Consider the following 16,803-nt stretch of genomic DNA (forward strand, 5'->3'; position numbering starts at 1 on the left):
TGCCTGCCAGCCGGCTGAAAGAACGCTACAGCGCTTATCCCTTTGCCTACAGCAAAGACTGGTTCCTGCTGGGAAAAATGGTGCGTGGAGACTGAAGATGCACCAAGCCATTACTCTCTAATCTGTGACAGCGGCGCAGGAGCTTGGAGTTCATTCTGTAACCGGCGGGTTGCCGCTTCGAACCCCCCCCCCGCTCCCATCGTCTCAGCCACCGTGTCCTTGGGCAAGACACTTAAACCGGCTCTAACCACTAGGCAGTGTTGTAGTACTCGAGTCCGAGACTCGAACTCGAGTCCGAGTCATTAGCTAGATTTAGAGACTCGTGACTTGACTTGGACTTGAGCACTGATGACTCGAACTTGGACTCGGACTCCTACATTCAGATCATTCTGACTCGGAAATTGAGAAAAAGACTCAACTTTTTTTTTATATCATTACGCTATAATTTTAATATGTCATTAGAATATTATTTGGTGTATGATTTTAATATCTAAATTATTAGTGCAATGGAATGTTACTGCTTCATGTCATACATCAGACGTCACGGCATGTTTCTACAACGAACGTTAATTTTCACTGCGGCATTGATCAATAGTGACTCGACTCAGACTTGACTTGGATTTTTTTTTAATGACTCGGACTTGAACACTGGAGACTCGAACCTGGACTCGGACTCGAGGCATAGTGACTTGACTACAACACTGCCACTAGGTCACCACTCCCCTTTATTTCTGCAGTTAAATCATGTTTTACATTTTTTAATGCATTTTATAATTTTTCTTTCTGTTTTGTGTAAATACTGTGAGACCTTAAAAGCAGTAGTATTTTTTTTCTCCAGGTTATAAAACCTTTAGCATGTGATTGCAGCCATTGCCTTATGTGCAGCTGGGACAGACCAAACCAACTTCTTTCCTAGTTTCCAAACTGTTAGAGTAGCAATAGGAACCCAAATGTTGCGCTCATGGTTATATCTGGGTAAAGTGATGCCTTGAGTGATTTTTATTTTTTTTCCTTTGGGCGGTACATGTTTTTACCTTTTTCTAGATATCTGAGATCACATTGCGTCTTCTGTTTAGATCGCTTTGTCTTGTAAAACCTGTTGGTTTGTGTGCAGCGGTGTCAAGTAACTAAGTAGAAATACGTAACTAGAATTTTTGGTTATTTATACTTTAGTGGGGTAATTATTTTTTAGCCTACTTTTTACTTCTACTCCTTACATTTTTATGCAAATACGGGTACTTTCTACTCCTTGAATTTTTAAAATAGTCTCATTACTTCCATTTTATTTCAGCTGGTTTTCGTTCTAGCTTGTCAATGAAAAGAATAAAATAAAATAAAAAATCAGATAAATAGCGCTACCCAAACAGATTGATTTTGATTGAGGTTGGAGGCAGTAATGCACCAAGTTGTTGCCCCCAACAAAAATAACAAAACGTAGAAGAAAATTGCATTTTTAGGGTTATTTGTTATTTTCCTTAATTTATTTTTATTTATTTTTTAACAACACCGTCTACTGTATACAGACAGCCACACAAGAGTAATTGTTATGGGAGGGTAATGCTCTCATTTTCATGTCCAGTTTTGTTATCTTACATCTGTTGCTCTCAGTTCCTGTAGCTACGCTCGGATGTTCATTTACATTCAAATAATAAGTAAATGGTTTTTGATAATGTCTCTGAAGTTTGACTCTTTGCACCAATACTGATAGGCAACCAGACATCAGATTTTCTGCTCCATGAAACCCAAATTGATGCTCGGTATTGCCCCTATAGTCTATGGAGCCTTAATATATTTGCATTATACACCTCTGTGTGTGTGTTTTTTATAGATTACCAAAGGAGTGCTTGGTTTAAAACTTATGTTTAGAGGGGAACTATACAGTTAAAATACGGCAAAGCTCTACTTCTGCACTCTCTGTATTTCGTGGTAAAGTTTATATCCATTACTGTTAGCATTGCTTTAGTTTGATTTCAGTTTGCCGATGAGTTATTTGCTGCCCTGTTCTCATTTTTGTTTCTAACATTTTCACCTCTCTACGCCCCACTTTTCTTGTCCGCGGTCCGTTTCCCAGGCCTTCGAACGCTCCGAAAGTGAGGAGGTGTCCGTCATCACCCGGCTGGTGCGGAAGATCCTCATCATAATCTCCCGGCCGGCTCGTCTCCTTGAATGCCTGGTAAGCTGCGGGAAGAAGAAAAAAAATCTCTCCCTTATTGAAAACGTCTAGCTCTAGACATTCACACCATTAATTAATCCATTTCACTCATGTACAAGAAAGTACATTACTGTGCCTTATGACAGTGACTTAAAACCTCTCTTTAAACATTACACGAGTCTCATCTAAAAATGTTGGTTGTGTTTGTTACATCAGATTTATGGGTATTATTGAGATTTGTTACGAGGGATAAGGCAGCAGAAGCCAGACTAGAAGCCTTTGACACGCCGTCGCTGACTGGTTTCTGCCATAAAGATCACGCGCCACACACTCTAGCCTCACACCTTCCTCATTCCTTACTCTCGGATGCTGTCGACAGGAGTTTGACCCGGAGGAGTTTTATCACCTGCTGGAGGCAGCGGAGGGCCACGCCAAGGTGGGCCAGGGGATCAAGACTGACATCCCACGGTACATCATCAGCCAGCTCGGTCTAACCCGAGACCTGCTGGAAGGTAAAGGACAGCCCATCTATTGAGTGTGGCTCACACGCATGTTTCCAGCTTCACAAAAATCTAACGTTTTGTGGCTCGGTTTTGTTAGTTTTACTTAACTTGGACAAATAAATATTCATTTAGGCATGCCCTTAACTCCCTGACATTTAAAAAAAGTATAAAATTCATTTATAAAGCAATGCAATGCTCATTGAGATGGATGCGCTGGTATATAGGTATATATATATATATATATAAAAAAATCTGTGCTAATTTAATGACTAATTAGTTGAATTGGGATGAAACACCTTGTCTCTTCTGAACACATTAACTTAGCAGCAGTCTGCAGAGGAGAAATCCTCCTTATACTTCCTCCGTATGGAAGAGGAGACCTGATAATGGCTTGCAATGCCGTGCTGCATGAATTTGCATATGTTAGCGTGGTTAATGTTATTGATGGGCTTAAAGCGCCGTGAGCATTTATGCTCTTATGCAATCAGGGTCGTGTTGAAGTAATTAAAGCACTTTTTCTTTTGGTTGAGTTACAGTGAAGGAGATTTGCCTCCTGAAAGAAAGATCTTTTTTTTTTTTTACGAGTCATAGTCACATGTTTGATTTCAGTCTGATTTAATTTGGCCTTCAATCTGTAGCCGTTCAGGTTTTCAAGAAAGCAGAATTTGTTGAGGTAAAATTAGTGTTTTGATTTAAGGTTTCTCTTTGGGCTGATAAAACATCACAGTATAATTTTACTGAGGGCTTTAGGCATGCACAGCTAAGCGTGATAAAGCTCGGCATGAGAAACCGCTGTGGGAGAATGAAATCGTAGATGAGTAAATGTTGTATGCTAATAGCCGCTCTCTCATTTGGGTGCGTTTAGACATGGTGCAGCTTGAACATGATGCCAGTCCCTCAGTGTCACGGGAGCCAGAGGCTGCTGTAGAGGTAAGCCCACGATGTTTAATACTTAGAGAGGACTTAAACTATTATTAGAAGCAAAAGACTTAATATGGTCTAAATATACTTCTTTTAAATGTGCTTCCTGGTGTTTTTTTTAAATGCAGTGACTGTTCTCAGTCTCAAAAGGACTCTATAAGCATTTTAAACGAGAGTTATTTTGTTAATTTTGTCTTACACAAAGCTAGAACTCATTAACAATGTCAATTTATTTGACAATTATTAGACTATGAAAACTCATTCTTTGTTTTATACACAACTTGGCACAAATTTAAACCGAATAGCCATAAGAAATTATGCTCAAGGCAAAGACGTTTTATTTTGAAGATGTGTTGCAGAATCTGGCACCAAGCTGTCAAAAACGCTTTGTGAAAAGTTGGACTGTTTTTTTTTTTTTTTTCCCCCCACCGCATCAAACCGACGCCTTTTCTGAATAAACTCTGATTAATTTCAGGCCAAAACCTCAAACTTCTTGTAGTTTTCCTACAGTCGACTCGCTGGTGCGTGCAGTTTTGGTGGTGGTCATGGGCCAGCGTCAACACCTGATAGTCTTCAGCTACTTTGAGCAGAAAGAGATGCCTGCACGGTGTGCTCTCTGTAATCTAACACCTTCCTGCCAGAAGCAGGGTTTTTTTTTTTTACTTAGCAAACTGACCTGGTGCAGAACTTCCCAGAGTTTGCATAACAGGAGCCGGACTTCTTGTTGGAGTATCAGTGGAGCTTGGCTGACCTTTTTCTTGCTGCTGATTCACTCGTTTACCTTCTTCTCTTTTGACGAAGAACATTTTTACAAGAGCTGCCAGCTGTGAACACTAAGGATTTCCTCTGATGCCTATTATTTATTTATTTAATGAACCAAAATGAGTAATTTTTCTATTAAGAAAATCAGTGGCATGATGTTTGCTTTTCATTTGCAATATACCACAAAATAAAATGTAAACATATTTTCTCTTTTAAGTTATTAAATAGACATATAAGTGGCCTTCTTCAGCTTGAAATACAGAGTGAAGCTTTTCTTGTTTTATTTATGATATACATAAAATATATACATACTTTTTAATCATATATAATGTATGATTCTAAAGTATGATGGCAAATGTGACACTGAAAGGAAAATGAACAAAATAGGCCTCAGTTCAGCAGGAGAGCAACACTTAAGGAAAAATTATGTTTCTATCAACCGATTCATCTAAAATATTATTACGGAGACTGCAACATTTCCATGTTTATTATACTCAACTATGTTTATTAACAGTATAACAGTTAAATGTGAACAAAATGGGATAAAGTAAAATGACTGGGTCTGCGCCAGAGAGTATGCACATCATTAATGAATCACGGGAGTCCAAACGTTACCATAAACATCTTTATTCAGGGGAGGAATATATCAGACATACAACCTGTTTAACTTTTACAGTAAATTCAGCAACAAATAAAAACTTTGTCTTTACTGTCAGTTTGTAAGAAGCCCCTTCGTGTCGTCTCTGCTGCTCCTGCTTGCCACTTGTGTTGCTGTGGAAGCGCAACGAAACCTCACTAAGCATCTAAAGACCTGTTTATCGTCAACCGTTGCCATAATTTAAACCGCTTCAGCCTATGAATACTTTTAGGACCTGGTTCATTTGACACTGAACCGGACACTTCATCCACCGTGTTTGCGCTGAAGCTGCAGCTCAGCCAGAGCCAGTCATTGACTGGAGCGTAGGCAGAGACACACAGAAGCATCCAAACCCGCGAGACTCTCCATAATCACTGCGGTTTTCAACATTTTAGTTAATTAGAATAGGGCACATTTATAAAAATCATGGGTGGAGTAAAAATATGGATATAAAATGATTAATATAGCTGACTATTTCGATTATGGCAACTTAGCTGTAGAACCCTAATGAACATTTGATGAACATATTAAGTCCTTAAACTCGTTCCTTCTTTTTACACAAGTGGTCATAATGTTATGGCTAATAAATGTTTACAAATGGGACAGACGCCTTCAGGGTTGAGCCCACTTCTGCACTCGTGGTCTGCTCCTGCAGAAAACATTGCTCTCCTCTTTAATTTGTACAGAATAAAGCCCCACAGACGCTGACTCCAACCCGAAGGAAACCTCTGGAGAGCGACTTTGAGACAATCAAACTCATCAGTAACGGAGCTTATGGGTAAGAGGTTCCACCATTCCTTACGACACCTAATGATTGTTTAAAATCAAGAGCTGGAATAAAATATCAGAATACCTAGAAGCTTTAACGCCATCATTTATTTCAACCCAGATTTTAGCTCACGATAAGTAAGTGAGTTGTGTATTTTTGTTTCTTCACACAGGGCCGTGTATTTGGTGCGCCACAAAGAGACACGGCAGCGCTTTGCCATGAAGAAGATAAACCGTCAGAACCTGGTGCTGAGGAACCAGATCCAGCAGGCCTTTGTGGAGCGGGACATCCTGACTTTCGCCGAGAACCCCTTCGTCGTCTCCATGTTCTGCTCCTTTGAGACGCGGCGCCACCTCTGCATGGTCATGGAGTATGTCGAAGGTAATCGTCGGGAGAACGGGGCCCCTACGGAGGACTTTTCACATTTAATAAAGTTTAGCTTAATCTGAACTAGGCTGATAAGAAGTAAAAACAGCCGTTTTTGTGTGTCTAACATTTACATAAGAGATTGAAGGATAAATCCTGCAGTCAGGCATTTAAACTTGCACTAAGTTCCTCTTGTTTGAGCAGCCTGTAACAGGAAACGGTAAAACAATCAGTCTTAAGGCTTTTCCCTTTTGTTTAGGTGGCGATTGTGCAAACTTGCTGAAGAACATGGGCCCTCTGCCTGTAGAAATGTCCAGGATGTATTTTGCCGAGACCGTCCTGGCACTGGAGTACCTTCACAACTATGGCATCGTGCACCGCGATCTTAAACCTGACAAGTGAGAAACAGGCTCCCGTTTTGTCTATTTCTTTTGTTTGTTTTGCAGCGCTGTGTGCTGCTGTTGCTAAATGAACATTAGTCTATAATTAAATACAAAAGAAACACAGATTCCTCCCCCTTTTTTTTGTTTGCTTTCTCTCTCCTCTCTCTCCTAATATTTTCCTCTTTGTCTTCTGTTCCCCCTCCAGTTTGTTGATCACATCCATGGGTCACATCAAGCTGACCGACTTCGGCCTGTCCAGAATCGGCTTGATGAACATGACCACCAACCTGTATGAGGGTCACATAGAAAAAGACACCAGGGAGTTCATCGACAAACAGGTGAGACCGGCTCGAGACAAAAACAAACCGCCTAAACGGAGGCGACCGAGCGCCTCGTTGACCGAATCTCTGTACGTCGGCTCACGCAGGTGTGCGGCACGCCCGAGTACATCGCTCCGGAGGTGATCCTCCGACAGGGCTACGGAAAGCCGGTGGACTGGTGGGCGATGGGGATCATCCTCTACGAGTTCCTGGTCGGCTGCGTTCCGTTTTTTGGAGACACGCCCGAAGAGCTTTTCGGGCAGGTCGTCAGCGGTGAGAGTTGATGTTGAACATGTTTGCGGCACAAATACGCGTGTGAATTTTCTTCTTTGTGTAACCTAATTGCCCTGATGGTAATTACATTCGTGTGAGAACCTGTCAGCGGCGGTGAAGCCCGGGTACACCCCTCACACAGCCTTATTTAAAACAGACGTTTCTGTTTCTATTAAGCACTGAGAGGTTCTAAAATAAGACAGTTCAACAAAGGTCATGTCCAACAGAGATGCTCTGTTTAGCAGGAAACTATATTATTTTCGTTCAAGGTCTTTTACTCAGTTGGTGAACTTGATCTGGTGTTTTTTTTTTTTTTTTAATGTTCAGATGAAATCATTTGGCCAGAAGGAGACGATGCCTTACCCGCTGATGCCCAGGGCCTGATCACCCGCCTCCTGAGGCAGAGTCCTTTAGATCGACTGGGAACAGGTAATGTTGATTAAAAAAAATTGATTAGTTGATCCTAATTAAGCGTGAACTTGAACGATTGTTTGATTTAAGTTTGAAACTGAGCACCGTGTGGGATGTAGGTGGCGCCTCCGAGGTGAAACAGCATCCTTTCTTTGTGGGTGTGGACTGGAACGGACTCCTCAGACAGAAAGCGGAGTTCATTCCTCAGCTGGAAGCAGAAGACGACACAAGCTACTTTGACAGTAAGCTCCAGTTACGAACCTGCACTGCACAGCACGGTGTTCCACTGGACAGGATTGCTTTGTCAACCTTGCTCCCGTTGGATTTCTGATCATTAATCTTTAATAACACACACACACATCCTTGTTTAAAATACAAATTTAGGACCGTTTACCTTTACTTCAATTACCTAACCTGAACCTAATTGCTATCTTAGTGCTAAACCTTATCCTAGCCCAGAAGAAAAGTGAGGACTTTACTAGTAAAATGAGTAAAAAACACACACAATCCAGTCCTACAGTGGTTCTTCTTTGTCGGGAACGTCCAAACACACTGAAGCATCACAATAGTTTAAAGCAAAACATGTTTCGTTTTTTTACATGTATATCTAATATGCATTTGTTAGTTAAATTAGTGGTTTTTAACCTCATATGAGACTTGTCTCTAGGGCTGCACAATTAATCGCATATTCAATATAATTGCAATTTAAAAAAAACGCAATTTTCAAATGGCAGAGGTCTGCAATTTTTGGCTATGTAACAATTAGTGAATCAGACGCGTCCTTTAGGTGTCAGTAATGAGTTTAAAGTGGGTTTGCCTCCGCATGGAAGGGTAGAGAGCTGCAGCAGTAAGATAATCTAATTTTATTGCTTGTTTTAGAGTTTATATAATCATACTGTTTTATCAGAAACTTTCAGGAATCTCACCAGAGCATTAAGTTCTGGTCAATCAGTTTTTAATACATAGACTGGTTTGTTGGTTGCACTTTATGTTCAACAAGGATTGATGTCGAACTCAATTAAAAGCTGTTCTCTTGAATAATATTCTGATTAAAAGAGACATTAAAAGTTCTTGTTTTGAATAGCCCTTGTTTACAAACATCTTTATCTCGAGGCTATTTTTGTTGCTTGTGGTTAATGCAGAGAAAAGTCTAAATCAAATCGCAGTTTTGATTGAAATATATCGTAGGCAGAACGCAATCATTTCTGCTCCGAGTTGAGACGCAGCGGCTCTTTTAGCACCTGATCTGCACAGCGATGAAACAGACTGATTTGTTGTTTGTATATGTTTAAACTTAATAATCGCATTAAATTGCAATATTAAGATATAAAACCGCAATTAGATTATTTTTCAAAAATGTTTAGCCCTACTTGTCTCACCCTGTATTAAAATTCTTTGCTTTGTCCTTTGAACGTCACTGTCTGTCTGTAGGAATATGGTAAAAAGTCACTTAATGACTAGAGCTGGAAAACAAAAGTAACGCGTCCCACTTCTGCCCTCTACACATTAACCAGAGATGAGAACATTTTAATCTGAAAGTTGAAGACATAACTGTTTGTTTCTTTGAAATTAGTTTACAAGGAACCCTGAGGGAAAACAGCCGGTTAGGATTGTGTCGTGCGTTTTGTGTGCAGCTCGTGCTCCTGCAGCTCTTAGTTTCTTCTCTTTTGTTTGTATGAAGCTCGTTCCGATCGCTACCACCATTTGGCGTCGGATGAAGACGAGGAAACTAACGATGAAGAGTCGTCTTTGGAAATCAGACAGTTTTCCTCCTGGTCGCATCGCTTCAGCAAGGTAAGCGCTGCGACGTTCCCTTTAGTCACAACATTAAAAGGAAAGTGTGGGAAAGGTTTCTCTGTCCATCTAAACATTGGAGTCAAAATTAGTGTCGCTGCTGACGATGAGTGTACAGTAGCTCCTGATTTTACACCCTCTCTGTTTCTGAAGGTTTACAGCAGCACAGAACATCTGGCCACACCATCCAACCTGAGCTTCTCTTCAGACCGCAGCCACAGCGAAGAGAAGGAGGACCGTGGGGATGTGGGAGGGCTGAGTCTGTCCCTGAGCCCAGCAGAGGGCTGCCTGGAGAACAGACACTCCGCACGCATGGCCAGGTGAGCGTCTGTGAAATATACCCTCTGCAAGGAAATACGTGTTTTCATTTTCATTTCTTTTTTTTAGGATTTTTCAGCAAAATCGTGTGTAAACAGATGCTAAACCTTTGAGTTATTCTGTGTTGATTTGGAAACTTGAGCTTGTGCCAGTTGATGTCTTGATCGATTGAATGTTTGTCTTTTTGCAGCCTTCGGCCTCGGGCTTCCTCCAGTTCCTCGCAGTCTGAGAGGAGCACCAGTCCACTGGTGATGAGCAGCACCCACAGCCTGGAAACGATGCCCCGCTTCGCCCTCTCCACCGACGATGAAGGTACGCCCTGACGTTATGCACTTCCATTCACAATTACCGTATTTTTCGGACTATAAGTCAAACCTTATTTCAAAGTTTGTCCGATCCTGCGACTTATAGTCAGGTGCGACTTATATATCAATTTTAAATGGTAAATCGTACTGAACAAGAACCAAGTAGTAAACATTACCGTCTATAGCCGCAAGAGGGCGCTCTATGTCTGTGGAAACTATAGGCTGCTCCTTTACCACTTAAAAAATAATTAAAACATTAAGTTATAAACAACAAAAACTGAACACATGTACATATGTTGTTTCGCTGTATTCAGTCTGTATTCTGTATGAGTGGTGCAGCCCGAAGTGCCCAGACCGTGACAGAACCCTGTTATTGTGCTGTCTGTGAAGCTAATAGCAGCTAGCGCTAGCTTCCAGGTCTGTTGTCCAGGCGGTTTACAACTTCTCTGATGCACGTGATCTTCATGTTGCTCTGAAACATCCGTGTCTTACTGTTAGCTTAGCACGTAGCACTGTCACGCTCTAATTTCAGCGTAATTAGACTGAAATGTCAGTTTTTGGTTTTGGATTGTGTGAAATAAATTTCTAAATAAATGCGACGTATAGTCCGGTGCGGCTTATATATGTTTTATTCCTCTTTATGACGCATTTTTTGACTGATGCGACTTATATCCCGGAGAGACTTATAGTCTAAAAAAAATACAGTAGATGCTTCATTAAGAGTGCAAATGTAATTTTACCTTCTGTGCTGTGCCACGTGCAGCTGAAGTGGTGGTGTCAAACCTCCGGAGGATCCGGATCCGCAGCAACAGCACCGGGGCCAAGCACTCATCCCCCAAGGACCCAGCAGGCCCGCGGCGCTTCGGTAACCAGCTGGAGACACCGGACAGGCAGAGGCTTCCCTGCGGAGGGAAGGTTCCCAAGTCGGCGTCCGTCTCAGCCCTGTCCCTCATCATCACCGCAGGTACGCAAAAAAAGTCCAGCAGAACACGGATTTATCTCCGCATTAAAACAATATCATCACAATTAGGTTTAGGACTTATACCGTGGAGGATAATACTCTGTATTTTACCGTTTGTTGCAGATGACTCACCAAGTGGCCTGCAGCCCAGTCCCATTTCTCCACGTTCGCTGTCTTCCAACCCCTCGTCTCGTGACTCTTCCCCTAACAGAGACTTCTCCTTCAGCCCTGCCAGCCTAAAGCCTCCAATCGTCATCCACACCTCAGGGAAGAAGTACGGCTTCACCCTGCAGGCCATCCGCGTCTACATGGGCGACAGCGACGTCTACACCGTCCATCATATGGTGTCGGTGGGTGCTTTTTTCTTTTCTTTGTTTTTCTAAGCTTGTTTTTTTTTTAGGGTGATCTCAACTTTGAAGAGTTATAAACGGTCGATTATGTAATGCTCAAATGAAACTCCTCTGCTCGTTGTTTAAAAAGAGTGTGGAGGAGGGCAGCCCGGCTCACCAGGCAGGTCTCAGCACCGGAGACCTCATCACCCACGTGAACGGAGAGTCTGTGCAGGGCCTGGTCCACCCCGAGTTGATAGAGCTGCTCCTGAAGGTACAGCAGCCCCCCTTTTGTTTGACGTCCGGTCAGCCTTCCTACTTTTTTATTTATTTATTTATTTTTAAATCCTTTTATTCTTACGAAATGTGCAGAGCGGCAACAAGGTGGCTCTGCAGACCATAGCCCTGGAGAACACATCGATCAAAGTGGGTCCCGCTCGGAAGACCAAGCACAAAGGCAAGATGGCCCGACGTAGCAAGAAGAGCAGAAAAAGAGACAATTACGACAGGTAAGGATCTGCGCTTTCGTCTGCAGCCTCATGCAGCGTCGCGTGTTCACCTGTTCAGGCTCGTAAAGGATGGCTGCGTCTCCCCCTAGTGTGAGACTTGGTCAAGATGTCTGTGTTGCCGCTCACAAGCACGAGCTGCAGTGTGTTTTATTGGTGGTTTAATGTGATGGAGCAACTCAAAGAAGATGATAATTGTGAAGTGGAAGGAAATTATTTACAATTTGACCTTTTTAAAGTCCCATTTGTCATCATCAATCAAGAAAAAGAACACTGCAAAAAGGGAACTAGAAGTAAGTAAAAATTTCTTGAAATTAGTATATTTTTCCTTGGTTTGAGCTGGTATATAAGACTATTTGCCAATGGAATAAGATTTATGCACTTAAAATAAGAACAATTCATCTCCATCATCTTATTTCAAGTGCAGGGTATCTAATTATCTTATTCTAGGGGTAAAATATACTCATCCCACTGGCAAATAGTCTTATTTACATGCTCAAATCAAGGAAAAATATACTAATTTTAAGAACATTTTACTTACTTTTAGTTCCTTTTTTGCAGTGAACTCCCGTCTTCTGTTTGCAATGAGCCAAATATGGGCGTAAAGCAAATATGTGGAAGAAGGTGCTCTGTTCAGATGGGACCAAAACTAACACTGATGCCCTGAACACACCATGCCTACGGTGAAGCCTGGTGACGGCTGCAAGGCGGGACGACGTTTTACCTCTAAATATGGCTGCAAACCTTTAGCTGGAATTGGTGTTTCTGCAAAGTATTGAACCAGACTTTCCCAATTTTTAACTGTATAAAAAACGGGGGGCTGCTTATATTTCCGTTTAAAAATAAATTTGCATCTTTGTGTCAGTCTGTCACATAAAATCCGAAGATAAAGAAGTATTTAGTTACTCATTGATAAAAAGAGTATCGTCACTTTTAGGAGGTTCTGGGTGCGCTTCGAGTAATAGCGGGGTCCAATCTTTGGGGGAAATCGGTTTTCAGTCACATCCCGGTTTTCTTTTAGGCGACGGACCATCTTAAAGAAGCTGTCCAAGCAGAGCACGGTGATGCACAGCAGCCGCAGCTTCTCCTCAGGCCTCCATCACTCCGTGTCCTCCAGTGAGAGCCTCCCAGGCTCCCCGACACACAGCTTGTCCCCGGGGCCCTCTACGCCCTGCAGGAGCCCAGCTCCGGATCATCAGGGCTGTGGTGAGTTCCTGGTACAGAATTTCAAACGTTCTGGTGGATTATTCTTTTTTTTTATTATTATTTATCAGATTGTCTTGTGCCGCTGCTTCACAGACAACTCTCCTCAGAGCACGTCTCCTTGCTCGAGCTCTCCCAGCTCGCCCGCTACGCACATCCGACCCAACTCTCTGCACGGCCTCGGCTCCAAACTCAGCACGCAGCGCTTCAACAAGGTGGGCCGTCGGAAGTCCACCAGCAACATCCCCCCGTCTCCCCTGGCCTGCAACTCCTCCTCCTCGTCCTCCAACCAGCCGCTGTCGCCGCAGCGCTCGCCGTCCCCGCTGCCGGGCTTCGCCAAGACGCTCCACGCCTACCACGGTAAAACCCTGTCGCCCCCCACCATCGTCAGGCACGTCGTCCGGCCCCGCAGCGCCGAGCCCCCGCGCTCCCCTTTGCTCAAGAGGGTGCAGTCGGCCGAGAAGCTGTCGGGCGTGTACCTGGCCGACAAAAAGCCCTACGCCCCCCGCAGGCACACGCTGGAGGTGCCGTACTACTGCGAGGGCGACCTGCTGGGCGACTCGGAGGCGGAGGAAGGCTGCAGGAGCTTCTACGTCGGGGCGGACCACAAAAGAAGCAGCATGGGCGGCCAAAGGATGCGGGACTCCGGGACGGAACGGTCGGAGCAGCTGGTCGTGATGCGGAAGCTCAACCTGTCAGAGCGACGGGACTCCTTCAAGAAGCAGGAGGCGGTGCAGGAGGTGAGCTTTGACGAGCCGGAGGAGAAAAGCAGCGGCGGCGGCGGCGGCTGCTCGGTGACGGGAGCCGCCGCAGCGCCGGGGCTCCAGACGAGACCCCTGCAGCTGCAGCAGCAGCACCGGACAGTCTGGACGGTAAGCCGGCCGCAGAGCAGAGAGGAGGCGGAGCCGGAGGCGCCGGTCGTCAGGAGGTTCACGCTGGTCCCGCAGATCGCCGTGCAGGGCTCCACAGAGAGCGAGGAGCAGGACGAGTGGGAGCCCTGCTCCGACGGAGAGGAGGACAATGAAGACCCCGAGCCGGAGTCCGCGGGAGCCGCTCCCTCCGCTCACCAGGGTGCGTCTCAGAGCGCCGAGAGCAGCGAGGGGACCCGGCAGAAAGATCCCCCCAGGAAGTGACGCTGCGGATGAAGCCGGGCTGTTTGCACTGCGGCCCAAATGAACTCGACTCCCGGAAGAAGCTCCTACTTGAATTTTGTATTGTAAAACGATTTGCAGACTTTCCGGTCATATTTATTTTGTTTGTAACAAAAAGAGGGACAGGGAAAGCTTCTCAGTGTCTGAAAAGCCAAGGTGAAAGCTTTTTTTTTTTTTTTTGTATCCATAAAATGTGCTTTTATGTCTTTTGAATGGATTTTTTTCTAAAAAAATGTCTATTTTTTAATGAAATTGTGGAGGCATAGAGGTAATGCTGGATGATTGTGTGGACCAAACGGAGTGATGTCTTTATAAAAATCAGGATTAGTCCCCCCCCCCCTCCTCCCTGATGTCGAAGAGGTTTTAGCTCACACTGCAAGGAATTTGGTTTATTAGTCATTTAATCCACATTCCTTAGTTTGATTTTCGGCTACAGAAGGCCATCATTGCTTGGCCTTCTGCGTTTTGTAGCTCAACAGCATTCTACTTTTACTCCACGTTTGATTATTCATGTTCCTCGCAAAAAGCACTGCAGGTGGGCTTCACTCACATTCAACCAATCAGACGAGAGCGCTGTCTCGAATCCAGCCGACACTCCACCTGGGCGCCACATTGAAGTGCAATCTGTCCTTAGGGTGTGAAGCGGCACGATGTCAGAGCACGTCCTTTTAAGCCATACCTTTAGATGCTACAACTAAGAGCTCCGCGTGGAGCAGTTTAAAAGCGCCTCTTCTCCGCTGGGGTCCCCATCTTTAAATAGGACAGTCGTAAAGTTGTGGATTTTGCTGCTTCGCAACGTCTTGCTCCAAACTTGCCGAGCTGCCAAACTGGAAGAGCTTTACAGAAAACGGGACTGTTTCTTTGTTGTTGTTTTTTTTTTGGGGGGGGGGGGGGTTATTTATATCCTCATTGAGTGTGTGTGTGTGTGTGTGTAATTTAAACCTTTTTTTTACCTGTTATTTTATTATTCATTTTGGAAGTGTCTCATCCAAACTAAACTAGTGTTTACTGTTGTTTTTCCTGCGGCGTTGTGAGAGAAAACCCGACATCATTGACCGGTCCTACGCTCTGCATTGTGTAGTTTTGTATACATCAGAAGGGGGAAGCTGCACTATTTTGATGTACGTTTTGTTACTAAATGTGAAAGGCAACTGGGAACGGGGCGACAGGGGACGTGTTTTCAGTGAACCCGAGCCCTCGGCTCCTTTGAACTAAAACAGTTTTGTGTCGTTTTGTACAAATATTGATGTATATTTTGATATTGAAGCTTTCGTGGCTCTCCAAATGAGTCGGAGGAGGTATTATTGTATGCACAGTGACAATGACAAATTGCAGAACCAGGATCTTGAGGTTCCTTTTGTACAGTTTTCATGCAAACCAGTGTGTGTTTTTTTTTTTTTTGGTTTTCGACACACGTTTGACATATTTTCTGTGGAGAACTGGTGTTTTTTGGGGGGTTGTCCTTTCCTCATTCAGTGGTTCTGGTTTGTACCGACTCGTCCTCTGTTAATTCTCTACGTTTCAATCCAAACCCCCCTTTTCCCCCTCTTTGGGTCCTCAAATCTCCCGATCAAAAGCGTACATATTGCTGTTGTTACTGAAGTGGAGCGATCACTTAATGGTGTTGTTCCTGCGGTCTGACCAAATTGTTTACAGCGGAGCAACGACGCGACGTACTGTATAACCACTTCCTATCACGTGGCTGTATTTATTGGGACTATCCTCTTTGATACCAGAAAGAATCACACAGAAGTTGCATATCTGTTTTTTTGTTTGTTTTTTTTAATATATATTGAAGTTATTTGTTCCTAGGGAGTCACTTGGTACCAAACTGTTTTTGTACGCTCACGTCCAAATAAGTAGAAAGATCCTCATCGTCTTTGTTGCCGCCTCATTTCTGAAAATCAAAGAACAACGCATTGGATTAGTAGTTAAGGGAAATGTAGTCCACACCGTTAGATGTGTGCGCCTGCAGGTTATCGACAGTGTGAGAAAGTAGTAAATCTGGTTTGTAACGTGATGATTATCCTGCAAGGAAAAGAAAGCTGGTGTAAAAAAAAAAAAAAAAAAAGAAGGAATTTCATCTATTAGCTGAAGTTAAACGATCTTCAGCAAAAATCGCGTCACACGTTTTTTATATGCATTATCACTGTGCTGATCTCCACCCATTGAAGGTTTAATCCAGCGGTGCCTAAGGCCACTGGAGCTCAGCAGATGCAAAGACGGCTGCTTTTTAAAAGTACTCTCCATGAACGAACCGGCAGGTTTAATAAGCTGTTGTACATGTGCACGTGTTCTCCTGTGGACTCTTCTGTTCAGTGCATGCTGCATGAGACAAGCACACAGCTGTAATACTTGACTGCATGGTATACCGGCGTTGCTGCCCTGTACTGTGTTTTCTTGTGCAAAGAATAAACTTTGTATTTCTCTTTGACGCCTCTCTTTCCTGGAACTTTTTTGGCTTTAAGTCAAACTCTGGATGATCTTACAGCTCGTCCCGGTTTATTGTGCGTTTTATCTGTGCTGAGGCGCGGTAAGGTTCGTAAAATATGTTTTGACAAAGAAGAAATTGGATTCAGGATTTGAAACGGGACAGTCTTACTTGCAGATCTATCTTTATGCTCACAAACGTGCTCAATGTGCAAATGTAACAAAGACTAAGAAATTATAGAGGACTTCTCAGTGAATGTTGCTGATGGAAATTATTAGAATTAAATGGCAACTGGTGGACCATAATTT

The 16,803-nt window shown here is 43.5% G+C and overlaps 1 protein-coding gene across 3 annotated transcripts in view; it reads left to right on the top strand.

Moving 5' to 3' along the window:
- Positions 1–14,243, top strand: part of mast3b (microtubule associated serine/threonine kinase 3b) — a 45,689-nt gene extending 31,446 nt beyond the window's left edge. For 2 of the 3 annotated variants that reach the window (XM_036134262.1, XM_036134263.1), the window contains 19 exons: positions 2,072–2,173; positions 2,532–2,664; positions 3,521–3,585; positions 5,662–5,753; positions 5,917–6,125; positions 6,370–6,508; positions 6,699–6,831; positions 6,921–7,086; positions 7,414–7,515; positions 7,617–7,739; positions 9,179–9,291; positions 9,445–9,611; positions 9,800–9,921; positions 10,678–10,878; positions 10,999–11,225; positions 11,356–11,478; positions 11,577–11,713; positions 12,732–12,916; positions 13,010–14,243. In XM_036134262.1, the coding sequence (XP_035990155.1) occupies positions 2,072–2,173; positions 2,532–2,664; positions 3,521–3,585; positions 5,662–5,753; positions 5,917–6,125; positions 6,370–6,508; positions 6,699–6,831; positions 6,921–7,086; positions 7,414–7,515; positions 7,617–7,739; positions 9,179–9,291; positions 9,445–9,611; positions 9,800–9,921; positions 10,678–10,878; positions 10,999–11,225; positions 11,356–11,478; positions 11,577–11,713; positions 12,732–12,916; positions 13,010–14,046 (3,576 nt within the window). In that variant the 3' untranslated portion in view covers positions 14,047–14,243. The remainder of the gene's footprint in view (positions 1–2,071; positions 2,174–2,531; positions 2,665–3,520; positions 3,586–5,661; positions 5,754–5,916; positions 6,126–6,369; positions 6,509–6,698; positions 6,832–6,920; positions 7,087–7,413; positions 7,516–7,616; positions 7,740–9,178; positions 9,292–9,444; positions 9,612–9,799; positions 9,922–10,677; positions 10,879–10,998; positions 11,226–11,355; positions 11,479–11,576; positions 11,714–12,731; positions 12,917–13,009) is intronic. The other variant, XM_036134264.1, reaches the window with a different exon arrangement.
- The last annotated feature ends 2,560 nt before the right edge of the window (positions 14,244–16,803 follow it).

Source organism: Fundulus heteroclitus, unplaced genomic scaffold (assembly GCF_011125445.2).
Source record: "Fundulus heteroclitus isolate FHET01 unplaced genomic scaffold, MU-UCD_Fhet_4.1 scaffold_78, whole genome shotgun sequence".
Taxonomy (NCBI): Eukaryota; Metazoa; Chordata; class Actinopteri; order Cyprinodontiformes; family Fundulidae; genus Fundulus; species Fundulus heteroclitus.